Genomic DNA, 23,507 nt, shown 5'->3' with positions numbered 1-23,507 from the left:
CCATGTGTGTAATGTGCTTACTTTGCTATCTGGGAGGTGATGTTGAGCCAGATGCCTGCCGTGGGTAGTGAGCAGTGGTTGTCTTCCCTTCCTGTTTCTTCATGTGCAACCTATACACAAAACACTTTCAGGCTGGCTGTTCAGATGTAGCTGCTTGAAACTTGCTCTCTAGAAACAGGAACATATGCAGGACTTTTTCTTCCATTTTGCTGTTCCAGTTTTCTTTTTTTAGAGCTAGTAAATATTTTCGTCTTGTGCATTACCTGGCTCAAAGGAAAATCCCGACGTGTTATGGTAAGCCGTAACTATGCGATCAGCATTAAATGTCAGAACTCGCTCTCTGCTGCACTTAGTCAAATGGGGGATGGGAGAATTTGTCTGCTTTATATTACGATTTTATTTTGTGTGTGTTCTTGAAACTCAACATAGCTGTTCAGGTGTATGCAGAATACAGATTTAAGCATACCAGCATTTCTATATAAATTTGAAAGAGTTTTCCAGTGCTTCTTTCTTTTTTAGTGGTACTGATGTTTGTGTTCTTGAAATAACTTTGGTTGCATCTGCTCAGAGTTCGAGGTGATGCTTGAATTGCAGATTTTCAGACAGGCATGTTTATACTTTATTTTTGTGTGTGTTTGCACCACTGTTGCTTGAACTGATTGTGTCCCATCCCTTGCACGCCACGTTCTGGCTGTTCTGAAATCCTTCCTGTGGTCATTCCTAACTTAAGTGTCCTCTCATATTCTTCCTCTTATGGGAAGATTTACATAACTTTTAATATAATTAACAGTATTCAGGCTTGTCCTAAATCAGCACTGACTGATAACAGCTGTCAGCAGATGTTGTTGAGGGGCTCTCTGTATTCTGGGTTAATGCTTGCTCTTTTGGGGGAGGTGTCAAATGATTTGCATCTGAAACAGACATTCGGCATTTTTGCAGTGTCTTTTAAAAAAAACAAACACAACAAAAAAAAAACAACCAAAAAAAAAGAATTTCTTTTCGGTTTGTTCACCATCAGGCCAAACTTTATCCTTTAATAAAACATTTAATATTTAATGAAGCACCTTTCAACACCAGTAAGATGTTTACGTGAGACATAAAGGCTTGGGCTGCTGTTTACGTTGGTGAGCCCTGGCCACCGTACAGGATGTAGAAGGCATGGGAGAGCAGGCCAGCACTGCCATCCCCTCCATAGGCGAGCTCCAGGAAAACCACCTGCCCCCAGGGCAAATGCTATTTTATATCCCTGGGGTTGCAGATCAAGGTTCAAGGACCGGTCTGTGATAATGATCTGGACTTTGCCCTGTCTCCTGCATTTGCCAGCTGCCCTACTCATGCACTGAACCTGTTAGTCATCCCTCTGGATCTGGCTGCTAGATCCTGCTCATGGCAGCAGAGGCAGGATCAGGGTCTGACTGCAAAGCACCTCCAGATCTCACCAGCCGCATTGTTATGGGGGAAGGACCACTTCTCCTGGCTAGCCTCCCGGGGCTGCTTGGCCATCCTGGGCTCCCTGCAGGATGTACCTGCCCTGTGTGTGCTGGGGACCCAGCAGTGACTGAGGGGGTGGCAGCTGCTCAGCCCCTGGCAGATCCTGCCCTGGCCAGGGCAGGGGCAGTGCTGCAGCGCTGCATCCCCACTGGAGACGAAGGCAGGAGGCAAAGATGAAGTGAGCGGGAATTGCCAGATCCCCTGGCACCCCAGGTCAGGGCATTCAGCTGTACAGAACATCTGTCTCTTACACTTATTACTCCCACTGCAGTGATCATGCCAGAAGGACCTCTGCCAACATCTCTGTGAGCTCTCCAGTACGAGACATTGGATGGAGTTTAAAGGAGAAGGAAAAGGAAACTTATTTTGCTTGTCCCAAGGGCTCGGAGGGTTGCGGAGGAAAATTCAGTTTTAAAAAATGATGCAGAGAGGCAAAAGCCACTAGGTTTTTCTTATTTTAAGATGACCTGAAAGCTGAGATGGAGCACTGGCTCCTTTTGCTGTCTCTGCTGGTGCTGGCAGAGGCAGCTGGTCTCTGCACATCTGGCACGCTGCTTTACCTATCCCATCTCCATCCCCATCCGTGCTCTCAGGGCCAATCTGCAGTGGGCTGCACTGCTGCCAGGCTTGTTTTCCCAGTTACTGTGGGAGTACTTCATGGGAAATGTTTCTGCTTTCATACAACTTTTTAGATCTTTTATTTGTCTATTTAATTCTGGAGCAACCTGAAAACAAGATTGGAAGTAATTACCACTGTCCTGTGAAACCTGGTGTGTTATATTAGGAAGATTAAAACCCACAGGCAGAACACAAATCTACTTCTGGGGGCAAATGCTGCTGGGAAAAAATTCGGCACAAGGCGGGGCAGGTGGCCAGTGGGGAGCAGGGTGCTGGTGCGATACCTGCCAGCAGTATCCTGCTGGAGGGAGGCTGGGCTGAGACTTAGGCATTCATCACAGCCGAAAAGCTGAGCGTGGCCCTGGAAGGGCTCATCCATCCCCGCAGGAGAGCCCTGAGGACGCGGCAGGGTGAGACTTTTTTTTCCCCCTAGTATTTAGCACTGAAGTAGCTATTGAAAGCCTGGCTTTCAATAGCTGACTGTCATGTTGCTCTGGTGACAAAGTTGCTTTTATTGAAATGCACCAGGCTCTCAGCACAGTGCTGTACTCTCAGGTTTTCAACTGCACGTCGGCAGCCAGCCTGGGAGCTTGCTCTGCTTGCTCCAGTAACCACAGCTCAAGCTGGGTTCAGGACGGCACAAAAATTTAAGACCTGTGCCATTCCAGGTAAACTCATTTTTGTAGCCGGGCTCAAAGCCACATAGTGGGAAGACTGGTCTTTCCTAAGACAGACTCTGGGCTGGCTGGGGGACCCACGTATCCACCTGTGGGAGCTGATGGGTTTGGTGGGAGGAAGCAAATGGAGGTTGTTTTGTAACTCTTAATAAGCAACTACATGGTCACAGTCTGGTGCCCAGGAGGCTGCGGTCAGCTTCTGCCTGACCTGTGGGACAGGCAGGGGAGGATAGTGTGGATGGGAGCAATTTACTTCGGACATTTTCAGTTCCCTGCTCCAGACAGACTCACCGCTCAATCTGATGGGTATGAGGTGTTACTTCTGTCTGTGCGTGCCTGAGGCGCAGAAAGCGGTCCTGGAGCAGCCCTGGGCTTCCCAGCTCAGGGCCAGCAGCTCCCACCGCCTCTGGGCAGCACAGGTCCAAGTCTGAAGACAGGGGGGAACAAGAGGAACAGGAGAAATGGCACCTTCCTGCAGACTAGGGATGCACAGATCTTCCCTGTAAACCCTGCGTCCCCTGGCAGAGCCTGCCGTAGCCACAGGACCCAGTTGCAACCAGCCAGGCCTGCCAAGTGCAGCCATATTGCAGAGCTCTGTCTGCACGCATACGTAGGGCGGCTCTTTGCTCCCCCCTGCCACTCCTGCTGGGAGCTATGTCAGAGCCTTTCTGTCCTGGAGATAATTTTTAGCTGCTTCTGCATTTCTGTCTGGATGCATTCATGGCCCATTTATTAGCAGTTGTTGCTCTGTCAGCTTTGTGTCTTCATTTCAGTTCTTCCTGTAATGCCCTGGTGCATTTAGCGGCGGAATTTGGTCTCCGGCATGCCAGGCTGTGCTCCTGATGCCCTTCTAGCTCGCCAGTCCTCAGCATCCCCGCAGGCCTCCCTGTGCGTCCTCAGCCCCTAGAGCCCATCTTTGCCGCAGGCTGGTTCCCAGACACAGCTATGCATATTAGTCAATGCTGTCTAATGCCTCAGCCTGCCTTGTATTTTTTTCCTGCAAAAATTTTATGTGCACTGGTGTGCCAGCATAGAACCTAGTCACCGAGTTGTTTATTAAAAGCTGCCATTCAATAAGAATGAAATTATTCTCATGGGCTCTGCTAAACCCCCAGCCCAAGCCCAGCTGCATGGGAGGGAGAGTCAGAGGAAGTCCATGTGTGGGCAAAGGACATGCACAGGTTGTGGAAGAAGTTGCTTGAGGAGCAGAAGACGATGACCCAGTGCGATATGAAGACACCTGCAGGTTGTGGATGCTTTGGTCAAGGTGTGCAGAGACATTCTCTGCACAGACACTGTTTCATCAGTAATTACAGGAAACCGAGATGATCGCGATGAGTAAGGGGTGCCTCTACACAGTGGGGAACCTGTGGCGGAGTAAGCTGAAAGGCAGAGCAAGTGCGTGACGTCTGGCTCTCGGCTGGATGGACCTTTCTGAGAACAGAATTGATTACAGAAAGCAAAGATTTCAGTGGTGCCAGCTCCCCAGCAGCCACCTTGTTAGCTTACATGATACAGGCACAGTCAAACAACTGCTGTCCCTTTGAGATGCCATCTACCCAGGATGAGTCCCTAACAGTAGTCATCAGCAAAGAAATAGGAAAAATTGAGGTCTCCACAAGAATAAATATTGACACTGGGCATTGCTAGAGAGTCTGGATTCCTTCCATCATTTCCTGAAGTCCTATTAAGCCATAAGAGTTTAATTTATTAATGCAAAGAAGGGACTTTTCTTGCAACTATCGGTCTGTCACCACTGCCCCATGCTCCTCTTCCTAGCACGTCTCCTCGAGGTGACATCTCTTTTTCAGTGCAATTCATAACACTGTGCTGGAGACCACAGGTTTGTTTGGAATTGCTGAGTCTCTTATTCTGGCGCCTTGGAAAGAGCTTGTTTAATGCAAGTTGTATAAGAGAGACTGGCTTCCCTGAAACGTGAGGCCATTAAGAGGCTTTTACAAGTCATTGATTTTTCATGCCACTGGCAATTTCAAAACCATCCCTTTGGATCAAATGAAACATGCTGTTCGATACCAAATGGTCTGTTCATAGCTGGAGCCTTTTATTTTTTATTTTGTCGAATAGGAAGCTACTTCTAAACATGGAGCTGAACTGCAAAATTGAAAGCTTTTATTCCGAACTATCAGATCCCAATATTTTAATGTAGGAAGGCAACGGACTGCTTGACTGAACCAATCTAGCACAACTAGGACGAATGTATCAAATACATTTTAACCAAAAAGGATTTGGCCCATTTTTTGGACTTAGCTCCAGTAATGATCTTTGTCAACTGCTTTGCCATTTGCAATGAGACATTTCAGCAATGATGCTGCTCGTCCTTTATTTCCTCAAACAAAAGTGGATTTTTACAGAAGTACTTTCTAATGTCCACATGCACCTGCTCAGCATATCTGTCAGAGGCCAAGGACCCAGCCCAGGGGCTTCTCTGCTCTTTGAAATCTTTCAGCCTGGAGGCACCTTCACAAGTTTGCCTTCCCTGACTTTAGCTCTTTTATTAATCTTGCCCCTGTAGAGCAGCTGTGAGGCTCTAGGACCTGGCCAGGCTCCTGCAGGAGGAGGAAGCTCCTGCGAGATGTTCATGAGTGCATAGTGACACCAGGAGTCATTCACTCAGCTGGCAAATCCTCCAAAAAAATCTTATTTGTCAGCAAACTGGACAAGTCAGTGGTGCTTCCAAATACAGTTGCAACGGGGAAGGCAGCCATGCAAGCAGGAAAAAAAACCCTGTGGCTTTGCCTGTTGTTGGGCTCAGGGGTGTCTTGCTGCCGATACCATGGGGCTCCAAGGAAAGGTGGGTGCAGGGCACAGCAGCGGGTGGCTGAGCCCAGCCAGCAGCTATACCAGCCGCGGTGCTCGGGGACAGCTCAGTGCACAGGGGTTTGTCAGGGCACCCTCCCAGTTGCGTGCAGGACTTGCTGGTGAGCCAGAGCAGGTATACTTTTATTACCCCCTTCTTCCATGAGTTTGTTATCACCTTACGTAGGAGGGTTTTTTTGCAACTTAATGCCATTTGTGGAATAGTTAGTAAGAAGCAAATTGTATCCTTGTCCCTGCTCCAAGCTCAAGGCCATGAGGCTCTGGCCCAGCACGTGCAGGGATTTGCCCTGTGTTTCCCACAGCTTGCTAGGGCATTGCTGACGGCTGCAGCTGGTAAGGTCAGTACAAGCCAAGGTCTGAGCGTGTGGCCTTTGCAGAGGTGTGCCCTGAGCCACGGCTCGCTCTCTCCCACCCACGGGCAGTGCTCCCACTCAGCATCACTGGAACAGGGCACGGATCATCCCCAACTTGCCCTCAGCTGACCTCCTCCTCCAGGACCAGCGTGGGTTTTGCATGAACACTGGCAGGGGGAGGAATACAGCACAGGCATCAGGTACCAGCACAATGGTGCAAGGAGAGAAAAAGAAAAGCATCTGTAGTTTGCAAAGGGAGCTGGTTTGGGCAGCAGGGTGGTGGGAGGAGGCTGGACAGGCAGGCGCTTTTCAGCATGGAGCTGCACTCGCTGCTCCTCCCCGCGTGCTCCAGCGCTGCTGGCTGTGTCGTGGAGACCTATTGTTGCAAATCCCAACTATGCTTTTTTCCAACCTAATTTTCTCAGGAACTGACCCAGTTCTAGCACTCGGGAACTGGCATTCACCCTACTGGCAAATGTTTCTCATCTGTTTCAGATGATCTGTCCAGTGTGACCTTTTCTTCTTAAGTAGCTTACACAATGAAAATACATGAACGTTAAATCCTAATCTTGCATAACTCTGAAAGCAGGGCCATACATTTACCAGCAGTAAGGGACTTTTTTCCCTTTCCTTTGCAGAAAGTAAGAAGGAAACAGCTAGCTCTGTGCAACTGTAGTGAAGGGAGAACTCACGCAATAACCCCTTCACCCCCAAAATTCACAGAGCTCTCAAGGCAATGGGTTTGTACTACCCATTTCTGCTGCTTTTTCCTTTGGAAAGATGAAAAGCAAGGGGTTGTTCACCTGTTCAGTCATCTCCCACCGCAGGCAAAGCCCCCATGGCCTTCTGGGGATGCCACCACATGCCAACCAAATGCCACCACAGATCAGGACAGTGGTGGGTCATGGGCTTCCTGGTTCCCCACTTCAGAGCTCCCCTTGGCACCCAACAGGACTAACCGGTCTTCATAGTCCGAGTGCTCTTCCTCGATCTCATCTCTCTTTTCAAAGTTGGGGGTCTCACCCAGCGCACAGCCATTGGTGTCTGTTCTGGGAGGTAGTTGTTATAACCAGATGTATGGGATCACTTTTTATCTTTAGCATAGCAAAAGCTAAAAAGGTTCTGAAATTTTGCTTGCAACTGCCTTGAAAATTCAAAAAGTTCAAAAGTGTAAAGGATGATCGTGCTCTTTCCATTGGCACCTGCCTTCACAGCATCTTATTGGAGCCAGAACCAAATAGCTACGACGTGATGGGAACGGCTTCACACCTTAGAAGTGACTGTGCCTCCCCCAGGTCTGCGCGGGCCGTGCTGCCCTGCCCAACTGCACGTCTACCCGTGTACGCACAGTGAAAGGGAGAGGATAACTGGAAGGTGGAAAGGGGCCTGATCCTGCCTTTGCTGCTCCAAAACATTCCCATTAACTCCAACAGGGAAGCAATAATGCATTCGTTTGGGCATCAATTCAAACAGCAATACAGTAAGTCTTGTACAGGTGCTTGGAGGGCAGTGTTCTTCCTAATGAGAAGCACTTCTTCGGTTCCTGATGCTGTTTCTCATGTTCTTACTATGAACTGTTCCTCAATGTGCCTAAATTTGGCCATGGGAAGATCCAGCCTCAGCCACAGCCCGTTGCTTGTTGGGGCACGCTCACCACAGCTCCACTCTTTCTGAAACATCCTTTATTTTCGCTCCTGGAGGGGAGTTGCTGCAACCAACTTCCTCCGACTCATGCAAGGCAACATGGAGATGACCCACCCTTGTATTACTGGTCATGACCCTGGCTGAGCCTTTAGCACAGCAACAGGAATCATGAGATGTTTTTTCAGCAAGGTGTGCTTGAAGCACCCACTCCTTGCAAAGGGTGCTCCAGACTGGGGGTGAGGGAGGGCTCGCAGGGTGATGCAGGGAAGGAAGGATGAAGTAAATGATGACAGGCAAAGCTATACAAGGGTCACGTTGAGCAGCTGCACTGATGTGCCTAGCCCACAGGAGAGGAGCGAGGGGATGGATAATTTTATATATTTCCTGCAGAGCCCTGAGAGGCAGGAGCGGCCGGATTGGCTCCAGAGGCAGCAAGCTCCGGGGGAGGCACTGCGGTGGGTCAAACTGGGGCTGGCTCTTGGGGGACCACTGGCCGGAGGCACATGGGCTGAGGCACTGCGTGGGGCCGTGGCTCCCAGATGCCAGGGAGAGCTGTGCACTGCCGCGAGGGGCTCAGGCAGCCTCCAGCAGACAGCCTGCACTGATTACACCATTTGGTTTTCATCTTAATGAATCATTTAAACAATTCAAACATACGTTTGACGTGCTTGAGCACAGTTATAGCAACAATTAACACAAACACCTCATAAATCCCAGCAACGTCCTCTCTGGTGCTAGCTTAGTAAAGACTCTGATTGTGTGGCAAGTGCCGTAACACTGCAATGTGGCATCTGATCCCTGAAGAGAACAGACAGGCCTCTTTAAAAACCTCCAAATTTCTATGAAATGCAAAGTTTTGAACAGAGCAGCCGTGAGGCTGCTGAGGAGCTCGGCACTCCAGAGGCAGATGGACTCGCATGCACTTAAAGGTCCAGGTAAGAGCACTTTGCTGGTTTTAAATCTTTCTGAGTAAGTCTTTGTTTATTTTTATTCGCCTTGTGAAACCATGTGAATATGTTAAAATTAACTGTACTGGGAATGGAAAAAGCTTCCTCCACTAACATTCATGCACAGTCCTTGGATGATGTTACTCACCAGCTGTGAGTTATAGCTGCTGCTTTTCCCAACTCAGTAAGCCAGCTTTCCTTATCATTGCATCCTTGTACTGAATCATGAGACCTTTCCGAGGCAGAGACTTACACATACAGCCAGGTTTGTACTGACTCAAGTTTTATGTCATGTTTGATATGTTAAGAAGTAATTCTGGTCTTTTGTTCTGACTGGAACTTCTTCATACATTCTCATCTCACAGTGAAGCAGAGAAATTACTGGTATTGCTTATACTTAAGTGATGGACTTGGGAAGATTTGATATTAATTTAAATTGAAAATTAGCTGTTAAAATTGTTGTGTATTTTTAATGGCTGCCATGTGTTATCAGTTAGAATTTCTGGTTAATTTAAACTCCCCTGCCTCCTCCCAGCACAACCTATCTCCTCTGGCTCCCCTGAGCCACTTCTTCTTCAAATGATGGGGGTTTTGTTGGCCCCAACCCTCAGATTTCCCAAGGTCCCTCTGACTTGAAGCTCTGCCATTCAGCAGACCCCCAATTTTCTATTGTCGCACTGTAGCTGTGGGTGCTGAGGAGTAAGCAGCCATGCCAGAGTATGACCTGGGAGTCCACCTTTTATAGCCAAGGCTGCATGGGCAATGTAAAGCGAGTTTGTAATCTGAAAGGAGCTCAGTGACGCATTGTGTGTTCACGTAGATGTCACCATGTTCTTACGCAGGCAGAGCTCAAGCAGTGTCCTCAAGCTTTCAGAAAGATTGATATCTATATCTAATCTATATGTTATCTATCTATCTATCTCCCTATGTCTATCTAATCTATACCTATACCTGTAAAAATTGAAGAACTTATATTCATTTTACCTGTAATCCACGTGCTTTTTGGCATAGGGAAGCAGGCTGAGCTGGTGTGTCCGAAGGCAGCGATTCCTACCCACCTTCAGCATGAAATCTGGAGGAAGGAGAAGCCCCACCTTGAAACTCTGCTCCTCTCTCCCTCTCAGTCCCCATCTTCCCTCCAGCAGACCTGCTCAGGAAGAGAAATTTGTCCCCTTCAAAAAGTATCATGACAACTAAGAAGACTTCTCACAAGCATTCCTACCGTTTTTGTTTTGTTGGAGGGTGAATTAGAAAGGAAATTCTCTCTCTGCATTTTTTCTTCTTTTTAGTCACCAAATCCTGAAACAGGAAAGCCAAAAGCACTAGTGACAGCTGCATAAGACATGTCTGTTTATTGGATACGGCAAGGCTCAGGCATTCTATTTTGGGGTGTGTTTTTTTTTTTTTTAATGAAAATGTCATTGGTCCGAGGCAGGCGGGTCAGTCGCTTTGCTGTGTCATTCTTTCCACAGAAGACGTGCAGCAGACGGCTTGGTGACTGAAGTACAGGCTGACGTGCCTTCAGAGAATGTGCTTAGCTAACCAGAAACTATTTCAAATGAAGCCAAAGTCATCCGTGTGTTGCCATCCCCAAAAGTTACAAATAAAAGTCCTCTGGGAAATGATTAATCAGACTTGATAAATGAGTAAAAAGGCGCTTGTTGTCAGTGCTCACCCTGCAGAGGGAATGCCAGGGCCCCACCGATGTGCTGAAGCCTTTCAACTCCACTTTATTTCTCCAGCCTCCTTACACGTGTGCCGCAGGACCGCTTTTCTGACACCGCACACCTTCCAGCAGGAACCCCTGACGTCCTACCTCTGAATGGCTCTCTGGCAGCTTTACGCTCTCTCCGTGGCGCTGGTGTCCAGCTTCGTGGCCTCCTCCTCCTCCTCCTTCTACCACACCGCAGGTAAAGCCCGGCATGCTTTTCGTGTCGCTGTCTAACGTGTGCTTCACATTAACTTGAGCCCTTTATGAAGTTAGTCTTTCAACTGAAGCTTTTCTTGTGTGTGTGTTACGGCGAGTGGCTGATTTATGAACCTGTAATCAATTGTGTAAATACATTGTGTGTTTTGTGGATATTTTTCTGAGTAACCTCAAAAGGAGCAGAAACTGTCTTTGGTGCACAGCAAATATATTGTTTGATATAGAGTTATCAAATATAAATGCCACTTGGATACGTAAATGCTCCTGAGCATGGTCGCAGCTGGACAGACGGTGCTAGGTGTAAGAAACAGAAAGCTTATTCATAGTTGGAAAATAATACTTTCTTCTAAAACAATATTGCTCTGCAACCTATCATCCATGGCAACGACACTTCAAGCACCCTTTGCTTCAAGCCCTCGAGCACCTCTTTGCTGCACCACACCTGCCAGCCCCAGCCCTTTTGGCCTCCAGTAGCTGGGACTTTGCACTCCAAAGCTTTCCTTCTTCAGAGAGACGGCCAGCAGGTCTGGCCCTCCCTGCCGCAGCTGGTGCATGGTGGAGAGGTGAAAACTTGGCTAGGAGGGCACTGAGAGGCTCCCTGTCCTGCCAGCCAGCGAGCACGGAAAGCTGCCAGCAAACACGCTGCTGCCACGCCAAGCAAAGTAGCATTGCCTTTAAAATGGGCTTCTCAAACACGAAAGTCGCCTGCACCTCTCTGACCAGCACGGAGAAGTGCAGACATAGAAGATACGGGGAGCACCTGGCAGGCTGCCATTTTTCTACTGCCAAAATAGGTGTAAAATTGCAAAACCTCCTGCTGCTTGCACCACCTAAGGCAGCACGTGGGGTGGGGCAAGGCAGTGGGAGGCAGCTAAGGGTAAGCAGGCGGTTCATCATCAAAGCTGTGATGTTCGAGTGAGCTTGGACAGCAGCCAGGAGCGGGTGGCTGTGAGGGCTGTGGCCGTGTAGTCAGCACATCACTACCTGACTCACCACCATGTAATCAGGTAGAGAAGTTGTTGGTTGGGTTTTGGTTTTTTTTTTTTTTTCCCAAGAAACATTCAGGAGCAGCTTTCCTTCAAGACTGGATAATGAAATAGAGTATTTCTAGTCCTGTGTTCTATATGAGTCATGTAAGTGAGGCTGGATTGTCATGTAATATTGTGAAAATGAGAAACTGCAAGAGGCAGTGCTGACATTTAAAAACAATCCAATCCCAGAATGCAAGCCACATCCCAGAAAGAACCTTTCCATTCTCTCTGACATCCAGTAAAAATTTATTTTGCAAGAATTGCTGTTTACAGTTGCAATTGTTTTGAAAAAATATTAGTGTCTTGTTCAAGCTTGGGATGGAAACAAATTTCAGAGCGTTACCATTTCCAGTCAGAAATTCCGTTTTTGACCAATCTAATCCTCTCTTGACAGCTTATCACCAGGCCCATGACAAAGGCTAGCAGCTTTTTACTTACTTGTTTGCATAGCTGTGAGGCTCAGCATTTATCCACTCAGGAGGAGCTTCCCAAGCACAGGAGAGTCCAGCTTGCAGCTCTGCCAGCAGATCTCCTCGGCCAGCCTGTTATGGAAATTATCATGCCAGCCACCATAACAGGGTTCGACTCTAGAACATGGTGCGCCGGCGATGTGGAAGCCCTCCCTCACGCCGGCCCTGGTGGGCTCTCAGCCTGGGCTGGCTGGTGGAACACCCTTTTGCCTTGTCCCTCCTCTCTCCTTGGTGCGGCTATAAATGGCTGTTCTGGACGAGCTACTCATTCATTTTTTATCAGCTGCAGCTCTTCAAGCGCCGTTCCCGCAGACTTGCTGTCCTCTGCGCTGCCTCTCCCTTTCCTGGAGCCTTTGCGTGTTTGTGAAGACCAGGAGGTGGGTGAGATGCCCTCACCCCCACCTCTGAAGCCCAGCTTGAGCACTCTTTGCACACGCAGAGCTGCCCATGCCCCTATTCCCCCTCCCCTGCCCGTGCTGGGAAATCTGTGCCTGTTGTAGCGTAGCGATATCAGACCCTTGCCTCCTGCAGGAACATAGGGCTGCTGAATACAAGATTTTGCAGGTGCAGGACCATGCCCCATTGCCCCTGGAGCTGGAGCAAGCCTACCACCACCCTCCGAACCCAGGCTGCATTCATGGGACTCACAGTTGGTGGGAGGGAGAGTGTTTTACTTGTTACACAGAAAAACACATAAAATCTAATTTTTCTCCAAATTATTACAGTCTGTTGTTCCTTGCCTCAGCACCTCCCTAAATACATTGCCATGATAGCCTCCTTCACCATCTAACGTAACAACAAATCTCCCATGGAGCTCTACATGCTGGGAAAAGTGTGATCTTAAGACTGCTTGCTGCCTGCAGTGTGTTTCATTTGGGAGAGCCTCCTTAGGAGAAATAAATCCTCCAATGATGTTCTCTGCAAACTTTCCAAGGAGCACATTAAAGTTTGATTTATATCACCATCTTCCACTGAAAGATAGTCTCAGGGTCTGCTTTCACGATGGATTTATTAAAAAAATTAAAGGAAAAAATGGTGTGAATCCTGACGAAGACATGAAAAAGGTGGCAAAGAAGCCAGTGACCTGGAGGCCAGACTCAGAGAAGTGGTGGCAATGCTGGACTGACCGTGCTAGGACATGGCCTCCAAATCACCGTGAAAAAAGTGTATCATGCAGTGAACATGCAGAAACTCAAGTGGATAATCTCACCTCTAGACAGTGAAGAAAAATGACCTTAGATATTACAAAAATTGACTTTGTTTGAACTAATAAAACAGAATAGCCAAACAGCTTTCATTGTGTGAATGACAGCTCCATACAGGGCTGAGCTTTTAGGAAGCATGTCTTAGTATGGAATTTGTCCACAATATATGCTGATTTATTGACATATGGCAGCACCTTACAGTACCTTAATAAAAGCCAGATAGACTGTAAAAGCACTTTTTTTTATAGCTGATAGATGTCCAAAATAAGAATTATTTTAACTCTCTACTTTTCTGCTTCTGTATGTTTTTTGTCTTGGTTTCTCACCAATTGTTAATATACTTGAAAGGAATATTTAAAGCAATATGGGTGATTTGTGTCTGTTACAGGTAAGGAATAAAAATTTCCCTGACCGCATGCTGTGATCTGTCATCCTATGTTGGTGTATGTGCTGAACACAATGTTTGCAAGGATACTTGTCCTGACAGTCAGTAAATATCATGAGTTAAAAGTAAGCAAATACAGGACTTGAAAGGTCACCCCAGGACAGCAGTTTTGCTTAAAACATCTTGAAAAAAGAGTGTCAAAGATGTGGCATTCTTTGTGCCTTTTCGATGGCCCTCAAGTGCTTTCTCTGAGCATCAGCAAAAACTGCTTTTTGGGGGGTGGGCAGGAGTAGAGCTTGTGCATGTTTGTTGAGAACAGGTTATTAAATAGCCAGGGCTGAACCTGGACCAGCAGTGCTTCCCTCCACATCCAGCAGCTGCATTTGTCATCTCATCAAGTTTCATGATGTTTTGGGTTTTTTGTTTGTTTTCTTTACATTGACACTCTGTTTTACACCCCTGCTTTGTTTTCAATTTAGTTGCTCCCCCACAAGACCTTCAGATCAGTGATCCTGGACTCTTAGGTTCTCTTGATATAGAGTGGAAACCTCCACCCAATGTACAAGCCTTCAATGAATGCACAGTAAAATACAAGTTTGAATACCGCAACACTGGTGACAGAGACTGGAAGGTAAGACAGAGCTTGGTCTAATCCTCTTAAATCCAGGCTATTGGTCTACCTTTAGGTCCTGCATAGGTTTATGTTTGCATTTCAAGGAGGAGTGGTACCGAAGCAGTTCCACCTTTCCATGAAAAAGCCAGACTGTTCCAGTTGTTTGATTCTTTTGCCAGACAGAATGTGTTTTGAAATGTAACAGCAGCAGCAGTCAGAGAAGGGGCTATTTCTGTCAGAGAGCATGATGCTTGCTGCCAAAAATAATCCAACAATATCTAGTAGCATTCCTAATTGTAAAAGGCACTACACTTTTTAGAAAGTCTTTACAGGGCTTGAACTGAAACTCAGTGTCAACAGATCCTTAGGGATACAAAGTGGTGAATAAATAAAAGATTAAATTTAATTAATTATCCTAATGCTCTAACATTCCTTTATCCAGAAGAGTGTTTCTAATTACCATTTACTTTTGTCTTTTAGATATTGTTGACTCTAATTCAGCTCTACGATAAAATTGTCAGTCTTCTCTTGATGTGTAGCAGGGCAATAGCAGACAGGCACAGTACAGGAAGGGTTGTAGGAATATATTTTGGGAGTGCTTAGAAGATGAAAGCTGCTGCAAGGTTAGGGAGGTAAATGGAGTGGGGAGAGGAGAAACCCAGCAGTAGGCTGTTTGGTTGGCGCGAGGTACTGAGGAACACATGAAAAATATGCTGAGGATATCCCCCAACAATGCAAAATACAGATTGGTGTCCTGAAAGAAAGGGAGATTTTTTTTTTTTTTTTGCACAATCCTAAAGCAGGAGTGCTAGGGAGCTTGCCAGCTCAAGAAAGCAGGGGGAGAGAGAGGGGGAGAGCAGTCACGTTGCGTGAGCAGTGCTGTGGGCCCCAGCCTCTTTCTGTGAACAGTTTCTGTATGTCCTGTGTGAGCTGGTCATCTGCTTCATCCGCCCAAGGCAGCAAAGCCAAGGCTGCCAGGCTGCACTCAGCCACCACACAAACAGGTTTTGGCCCAGCCATCCCATGGCAGCCTGTGGAGGTGGAAGAGCACAGTGCCTCCCACCCTGTTTCAGCTATGGATTGCAATTGCAAGGGCATGGAAAGGGGCTCTTCGACCTGACATCAGTCATGATGCACGTCAGACCCCCACCCATGGAGCAGTGTGCAGCTGTGCAGATTCTTCTATGATGATTTTAACTGGCATTTAAAAAGGACAAAGAAAAAAACCCCGCAGTTTTAAAAAACACGTCATAATTCCCTAAATCACAAGTAATAAAAGTGTCTTACACAAGGCAGATCTAAAAAGTAGAAAAAAATCACCTCTGGTGCCTTGCCAAAACCTTGACCCCAGATAAGATCACGAAGAAGAGTCAGTCCAAAAAAAAAATCCATGGGACATCAGCAGAAGCAAGAGTCATCGGTGTCTGTCAGAAACACGTGGCTCAACATGGCTCTTACACGCTGGGACTGCTGACAAAAAGCCTAACTGTGGGCTGTGCCATTGCAGTTCCCGCTGCAGCACACATATGCATTTTATGGGACATTACTTCTATCTTGCTTGGGCTAACGTGACACCTTCTCTCTCTTGCCCTTTGTTGTAACTCTTGCTAACTTATTTTTCCTTTGCATAAAGTAAGGGGGAGTAAGTTCGAGGAAAAAAAAAAAGAAAAACCTTCAGAGGGGGTGCTCAAAAAGTCCTGCACAGGGCTAAGCCCCGTGGCATGCGGTGGTGAGCCTGCCCTGCACTGCCTGGCAGCTGCTCCATGCTTGCACAGTGTGGTTGTGCTTCCCATGAGAACCATCAGTTACAAGCCTCGTTGTTCCTTCTGTTTCTGATTATCTCACATCACAAACAAGTGCCTTTTATTTGGATTTATGGCAGTATCCTCGTCAGACCCTCCCCAGTGCTCCTGGCTGTTGGGGATCCCTTGAACCATAGTCTGCTCTGTATTATCGTTGCTGGTGTCCTGCAGGGTAGAGGGACTCAAAGCCAGCGAGGCTGGGCAGAGCAGGTGGTACAAGAGTGCTGGAGAAGCACTGGGCTGGAGAAGCAGGACAGAAATGTAAAGAAACATTAAAGCACACAAATGAGCCTATTCACAGCTAGAGCGGGAGCAATGGTAGCTAATTCTGCAGCCCACTTAGCGACAAAAGAGGTGCTTATAAAGTCTATCTTTCAACCAGGTTATTTTTACTAGGAAGCTAAAATTCAGAGTTGGATTTGACCTCAGCAGGACTGCTGAAGTGAAGGTACAGACACTGCTCGAAGGACGGTGTACCAATGACGTGGAGGTACAAAGTGACTGGATTTATGCTACCTTTCAGGTCCCATTGCAAGGTTAGGAGCAGCCTTCGGTACCTGGTGTGGTTTTGCACTTTGCATGAGCCTGCTGTATGACCACTGCTGGCCTGAGGGTTTGCTGCATGGATAAGCCATTGCAGGGCTTGTTGAGGTATAAGACACCAGAGCATCTCTGCTTCCACTGTCTACGGTTGCTGTTACTGGATACTTTGCCTCTTTTCCCTCTGCCTGTACCCTGGCTCAGCTGGGTTGCCCTGCACGAGCTCCACTGCTGAATGAAAAGGTCATCTTTCTGCTCTAAGTACAGTGAACTGGCTTTTATAGGAAACAGAGCACTTGGCAGCAAAACTATCTAATAATGGTGACTGGCCACCTTTTCTTTTCCTGTTTTCGTCTTTCAACTGCAGCACAGAATTGTTCAAAGATGTAAAATGATATTTCTGTTGAGCCTGACTGGTACGTTGCTAAATAGTGGTTATTTCCTTCTCATTTGACAGGAAAACTGGAGTCAGAGGTTCAGAATTTCCACTGCATCTATCATGACTGGGAATACCTCAAGTGCACTTGGCAACCAAGTCTCCTCGCTCCTCGTGGCGTACGTTATGGACTATATTATTGGTATGTATTAGCAAAATAGAAAAACATCCAGGCAGCAATCAAGTGAACCTCTCAGGGTACTAAAATGCCACAGCAAATATGCTTTTATGGCTGGCAATGCTATTACACGATCCACCCAGAATGAGCAGAAATAATGCTCCAAGCAACATGTGCATTCTGGCAAGGAAATACCAAATCCCTGCTTCCTTCCTTAAAATCAGGCTTGTGCTGACCTTCTACAGGGAATGACTTGTCCCTTCCTCCTTTCCCGTTTATTCACCCCCATGGAGTGCTTTCTGCATGTTGTCCATCACGAAGCCTTGTGCTTTCCCCTTGCTGAACATATCTGGATCATTCTGGCTGCACATTTACTTTGAGCACAGCGCATATATCTCTGTAGGACAGGATTCAGCAGGAGGTTACCAAGCTCAGTGAACCCTATACAAAGAGCAGAGCCTCTTGGCAACTAATAGTTTTACTCTTCAAATATATTTTCATAGCCTTAGCACATCTCATACAAGCAAATATGCTGCAAAGGTAGTAATAATCCATGTTTCTCACTTGTTTCTTTTATACTGCTGCCTAAGGATTCTGTTCTGCAAGAAAAACAAAGCTAGACTTAGTGTTTTTGGACAAAGTAAATGCTGTATTTGTGCTTCAATTCCTATGATACTATGGTAAGGATGACTAGTTAGGAAATCATTGGGTTTCATGCCTTTGGGCTATGTGTAGAAAACCACAGCTGCTTTGTAAAAATAGTTTCCATGTAGCTCTTGGAAAGAGTCTTCAAAGCAGAAACACTGATTTAAAACCATTTTGCTAACTACAAAGGTCTGCTTGAAGGAAACAGGAGACAAGAGGCAGTTTGAGAGGACAGGGTTGTGGTTGCACATCAGCTAATAACCAGAAAACCCCTTCCTCGCTCCCACCCCTGGGCTTCCATGACGTGCCCATGTAGATAATAGAATCATAGAATCATTAAGGCTGGAAAAGACCTCTAGGATCATCTAGTCCAACTGTCAACCCAACACCTCCATGCCTACTAAACCATGTCCCAAAGTGCCACACCTACATGTTTTTTTATCTCCTCTGGGGATGGTGTCTCCACCACCTCTCTGGGCAGCCTGTTTCAATGCTTGCCCACCCTTTCCGTAAAGAAATATTTCCTAATATCCAATCTAAACCTCTCCTGATGCAACTTGAGGCCATTTCCTCTCGTCCTGTCACTAGTTACTTGGGAGAAGAGACCGACCCCCACCTCTCCACAACCTCCTTTCAGGTAGTTGTAGAGAGCGATAAGGTCTTCCCTCATCCTTCTGTTCTCCAGGCTAAACAACCCCAGTTCCCTCAGCCACTCCTCATCAGACTTCTGCTCCAGACCCTTCACCAGCTTCGTTGCCCTTCTCTGGACACGCTCCAGCACCTCAATGTCTCTCTTGTAGTGAGGGGCCCAAAACTGAACACAGTATTCGAGGTGCGGCCTCACCAGTGCCGAGTACAGGGGCACGATCACTGCCCTAGTCCTGCTGGCCACACTGTTCCTGATACAAGCCAGGATGCCATTGGCTTTCTTGGCCACCTGGGCACACTGCTGGCTCACATTCAGCCAGCTGTCAACCAGCACCCCCAGGTCCTTTTCTGCCAGGCAGCTTTGCAGCCACTCTTCCCCAAGCCTGTAGCGCTGCATGGGGTTGCTGTGGCTCAAGTGCAGGACCTTGCACTTGGCCTTGTTGAACCTCATACAATTGACCTTGGCCCATCAACCCAGCCTGTCCAGGTCCCTCTGTAGAGCCTTCCTACCCTCAAGCAGATCAACACTCCTGCCCAATTTGGTGTCATCTGCAAACTTACTGAGGGTGTGCTCAATTCCCTCATCCAGATCATTGATGAAGATATTAAACAAGACTGGCCCCAAAACTGAGCCCTGGGGAACACCGCTTGTGACCGGCCACCAACTGGATTTAACTCCATTCACCACAACTCTCTGGGCTTGGCCACCCAGACAGTTTTCTACCCAGCAAAGAGTACACCCGCCTAGCCATGAGCCACCAGCTTCTCTAGGAGAATGCTGTGGGAGACAGTGTCAAAGGCTTTACTAAAGTCTAGGTAGATAACATCTACAGCCTTTCCCTCATCTACCAGGCAGGTCACTTGGTTGTAGAAGGAGATCAGGTTGGTCAAGCAGGACCTGCCTTTCATGAACCCATGCTGCCTGGGACTGATGCCCTGGTTGGCCTGCACATGCCTGTTGAGTGCACTCAAGATGAACTGCTCCATAATTTTCCCCAGTACCGAGGTCAGGCTGACAGGCCTGTAGTTCCCCGGATCTTCCTTCCTTGTAGATGGGCATCACATTGCCAAGCCTCCAGTCATCTGGGACCTCCCCAGTTAGCCAGGAGTGCTGGTAAATGATAGAAAGGGGCTTGGCAAGCTCCTCCGCCAGCTCCCTCAGTACTCTCGGGTGGATCCCATCCAGCCCCATAGACTTGTGAGTGTCCAGGTGGCGTAGCATGTCGTTAACTGCTTCCTCCTGGATTATGGGGGGTTTATTCTGCTCCCCGTCCCTGCCTTCCAGCTCAGGGGGCTGAATTCCCTGGCGATAACTGGTCTGACTATTAAAGACTGAGGCAAAGAAGGCATTAAGTACCTCAGCCTTTTCGTCATCCTTGGTGGCAATGTTCGCCCCTGCATCCAGTAAAGGAGGGAGATTCTCCTTAGCTCTCTTTTTGTTGTTAATGTATTTGTAAACACATTTTTTATTATCTCTTACAACAGTGGCCAGATTGAGTTCTAGCTGGGCTTTTGCCTTTCCTATCTTCTCTCTGCTTGACTTGACAAGATCCCTGTACTATTCTTGAGTTGCCTGCCCCTTCTTCCAAAAGTGGTAAACTACGTTTTTTCCTGAGTTCCAGCAAAAGCTCCCTGTTCAGTCAGGCCGGTGGTCTTCCCTGCCGGTTTGTCTTACGGTGCATGGGGACAGCCCGCTCCTGTGCCTTTAGGACTTCCTTCTTAAAGAATGCCCAGCCTTCCTGGACCACTTCTGCCCTTCAGGACTGCCTCCTAAGGGACTCAAAACCAGTGTCCTGAACAGGCCAAAGTCTGCCCTCCAGAAGTTCATGGTAGTGGTTTTGTTCACCCCCCTCCTTACTTTGCCCTGAATCGAGAACTCTATTAGATCATGGTCGCTAAGCCCAAGACGGCCTCCAGCCACCACATCTCCCACCAGTCCTTCTCTGTTTGTAAACAGCAGGTCAAGCGAGGCACCTCCCCTGGTAGGCTCACTTACCAGCTGTGTCAGGAAGTTATCTTCCACACATTCCAGGAACCTCCTAGACTGTTTACTCTCTTCTGCGTTGTATTTCCAGCAGACGTCCGGTAAGTTGAAGTCCCCCACGAGAACAAGGGCTAGCGATTGTGAGACTCCTGCCAGCTGTTTATAGAATGCCTCATCTGCCTCTTCATCCTGGTTGGGTGGTCTATAAGTGGGTCCAGACAACCAGCAGGATATCTTCCTTGTTGGCCTTCCCCCTCATCCTTACCCATAAGCACTTGACTTTATTGTCATAATCGCCGAGTTCTACACAATCTAAACACTCCCTAACATACAGAGCCACCCCACTGCCTCTCCTTCCTTGCCTATCCCTTCTGAAGAGCTTACAGCCATCCATTGCAGCACTCCAGTTGTGAGAGTCATCCCACCATGTTTCAGTGATGGCGACTTAGTCATAGCTATCCTGCTGCACAGTGGCTTCCAGCTCCTCCTGTTTGATGCCCATGCTGTGTGCATTGGTGTAGATGCACTTGAGCTGGGCTATCGATTTCACTCCCAACATTGGCATGCCACCCTTAGGCTCCTCTCTAGTGAGCTTGGTTACATCCCCTTCCCCCCTTCAAACCTAGTTTAAAGCCCTCTCAATGAGCCCCGCCAACTCATGGGCGAGAATCCTTTTTCCCTTTTGAGATAGCTGAACTCTATCCATTGGGATAGATGCATGGGATCTACCTGCAATCAGCCATAGCAGCTTGTTAACATTCATTACATTCACGGTACATGTCACCTGCCACAAACCACTGCATTTTGGCCTGGGAGGGGACCTTTCTGCAACTCCAGAGTTGATGGCTGATGGTGCCATAAGTGCCCCATGGGAGGACGGGTGTCTCCGTGAGTAGGGGCCAGATCCTGCTCTGACTCCACTCACACAGTGGCACATTGTGAGGCCTCTTGTGCTCCAGGGATGGGCCTGGAGAGAGGTTGACACAGCCTACAAACCAACCTGGGAAGCCATCTGTGCATGTTAATTTCGTTTTTTTCTCCTCCCCACACTTTTCCCATAGCAGGAGTCCAGGTGACCGATGCATAACACTGCTTTGGATCACTTGCGAAAGGGAAAGGGTGGGTAGGATATAGGCAATACTCCTATAGGCTTAGGTCCAATCTTAAAAAAAAAGGCCTTACCCAAGTAGTAACTGTCATTGCTTTGGTTATTTTTTTCTTTCTGTTTTCCTAATATACCGCTAGGTACGAGGGGCTGGACCACGCAGCGCAGTGTGATGACTATATTCAGGATCACGGTATAAACATCGGCTGCATGTTGCAAAATCTGAGCCAGGCAGAATATAAGGATCTGAGCATTTGTGTCAATGGTTCGGTGGCAGCCACTCTGCTACGGCCGTTGTACGTCACCCTTCGCCTTCACAACCTAGGTAACACTGGCAGGAAAGCAGCAGGGCTCTGGGGACCCACACGGCCACCACGCACCCAAGGCTCACATCTTGCACAAGGGGGTTCAAACATATGTGTGCTCTTGTAGGTGGGCGTCTGTAATGTGTCTGGGTGGATTTCCCCCTGGAGAAGGGGCTGTGGCATGTGCTACACAGGACTTCAGTTTCCAGCAGTGTTTGCAGCTGAGCAACACCACTCAGTGCCCACGCTGGAGGGTCAGTGCGTGCCTCCAAGTGCTGTGCTCGGCAGCTGGACAACTCGGGATGTAAATGGTCTGCTGGGCAGATGGCCGAGCAGCTATGGGGTTTTTGGCTCTAGCAGTACTGCCACAGAGGTGGCTTCATTTACCCCTGCTGGAATTGAAACTGCTGCTCCACTCCTGCAAGCACAGGAGAGATCTTTGGGCTTTGCTGTTCAAACCAAGCTAACGACTGGGGAGAATTGAGTGCAAGGTGTGATGGGGTCTGCCAGAGCAAAGGTGGATTTCAAAGCCATCAGAGACAGGGAAAGGAAGCAAAGCACAGCGTGATGTATAACCCGATACATGTACTTGCTCTTTATTATGGGCATTTAGCATGCTGATGCATTTACCCACATGTAAATGTCAGGGGGATAAATAGCTAGTCCCCCCAGTTAAGCTACTGGGCTACTAAGCAGGATTTCTGGATTCATTTAGGGCTGCCATGTGCTTCGTGTGTGGCTTTGGGCATCTGACATAAACCAGAGCCTCTCCTGGTATGTGGAGTGTCAGGCCAACACTGTTGCGATGTCTCACTGCACGGGCTGAGGCTGTCCTCATAGCCCAGGGAGGGCTGGCCGGCCGCACTGCGAGAGGAATGTGCCGAGCACAACACTCACACCCCAGCATTTCAAAACACCTGCACTGCAGCCCAGAGCAAGGACCTAGCCCAGCCCACGTGCCAAGTTAAAATAAAAAACCCACCCTCCAGCCTCAGTGACATCCTGCTCCTGCAGCATTGTGGCTGATAGCAATGGGAGCTCAGAAATCCCATCAATGGGGAAAAGGGGCAGAGGTTCGCGGTGATTAACTGAAGCCTTTCCCACCAGGAGTTGTTTGATTGCACCTCTTGACCTTCTCTCTTTTTGTTCCCCCCCAGCAAAGCCCTCGCCCCCGAAGCAGCTGGTGGTTTCCATGTCTGCATCTGAGCAGCTCCACGTGGCGTGGAGCCCGCCGGGTGGTGAAACGCCGCCCCAGTGCCTGGAGTACGAGGTTCAGCTGGCAGAAGATCAGGGGGAGGCCAAGGCTACCTGGGCGGTAGGGACAACACACACCGTGCCGCAGGGAGGGGAAAGGGTGGGGGAGCCCTGCCTGATGGCCAGCAGTTCGGAGGCATGCCAGAAAACAGGAGTTCGCACTGAGTTGCGGACGGGGTGTCAGCTCCCTGTGCATGGACTGTGCAGAGCTGGTGCTGCTGATGGGCTGCTCCATTGCACTGGTCCGACTTAACGCCCTGACCTCTGGCTGCAGCATTTGCTTTAGCAGTAACAGATCCGAGTGTGAGTCTCTGAGCTATCGCTTTCTCTGGCCTCCTGCCTGTTATCTCAGAAAGCTGTCATCATGGAAATTTAAAGGTTGTTGTGGTTTGTTTTGCTGAATATGGTGGCACAACTTGGTCCAATGAAACTATAATTCCAATCTCTCCAAAGAAGTGGCCTGGGACGCAA

The 23,507-nt window shown here is 48.2% G+C and overlaps 1 protein-coding gene and 1 long non-coding RNA gene across 5 annotated transcripts in view; one reads left to right on the top strand and one right to left on the bottom strand.

Annotated features, from left to right (window-relative positions):
* The window catches only part of IL13RA2 (interleukin 13 receptor subunit alpha 2), a 31,869-nt gene that overhangs the window by 5,773 nt on the left and 2,589 nt on the right, over positions 1 to 23,507 (top strand). For 2 of the 4 annotated variants that reach the window (XM_075512964.1, XM_075512965.1), the window contains exons 2-7: positions 10,364 to 10,478; positions 14,066 to 14,217; positions 16,384 to 16,537; positions 16,999 to 17,119; positions 21,618 to 21,802; positions 22,940 to 23,097. In XM_075512964.1, the coding sequence (XP_075369079.1) occupies positions 10,391 to 10,478; positions 14,066 to 14,217; positions 16,384 to 16,537; positions 16,999 to 17,119; positions 21,618 to 21,802; positions 22,940 to 23,097 (858 nt within the window). In that variant the 5' untranslated portion in view covers positions 10,364 to 10,390. Of the gene's footprint in view, positions 1 to 10,310; positions 10,479 to 14,065; positions 14,218 to 16,383; positions 16,538 to 16,998; positions 17,120 to 21,617; positions 21,803 to 22,939; positions 23,098 to 23,507 lie in introns of all 4 variants that reach the window. The other 2 variants (XM_075512962.1, XM_075512963.1) reach the window with 1 other exon arrangement.
* LOC142415024 (uncharacterized) overlaps positions 1,016 to 23,507 on the bottom strand; it is a 33,998-nt gene continuing 11,506 nt past the window's right edge. The window contains exons 3-4 of the long non-coding RNA XR_012777273.1: positions 8,279 to 9,715; positions 1,016 to 7,026 (exon numbers count right to left, since the gene is read on the bottom strand). This is a non-coding gene — a long non-coding RNA (uncharacterized LOC142415024). The remainder of the gene's footprint in view (positions 7,027 to 8,278; positions 9,716 to 23,507) is intronic.

The sequence above is a fragment of the Mycteria americana genome, chromosome 10 (genome assembly GCF_035582795.1).
Source record: "Mycteria americana isolate JAX WOST 10 ecotype Jacksonville Zoo and Gardens chromosome 10, USCA_MyAme_1.0, whole genome shotgun sequence".
In the NCBI taxonomy this organism is placed as follows: Eukaryota; Metazoa; Chordata; class Aves; order Ciconiiformes; family Ciconiidae; genus Mycteria; species Mycteria americana.
The sequence above is the reverse complement of the archived record's forward strand: the minus strand, read 5'-3'. Positions and strand labels throughout refer to the sequence as shown.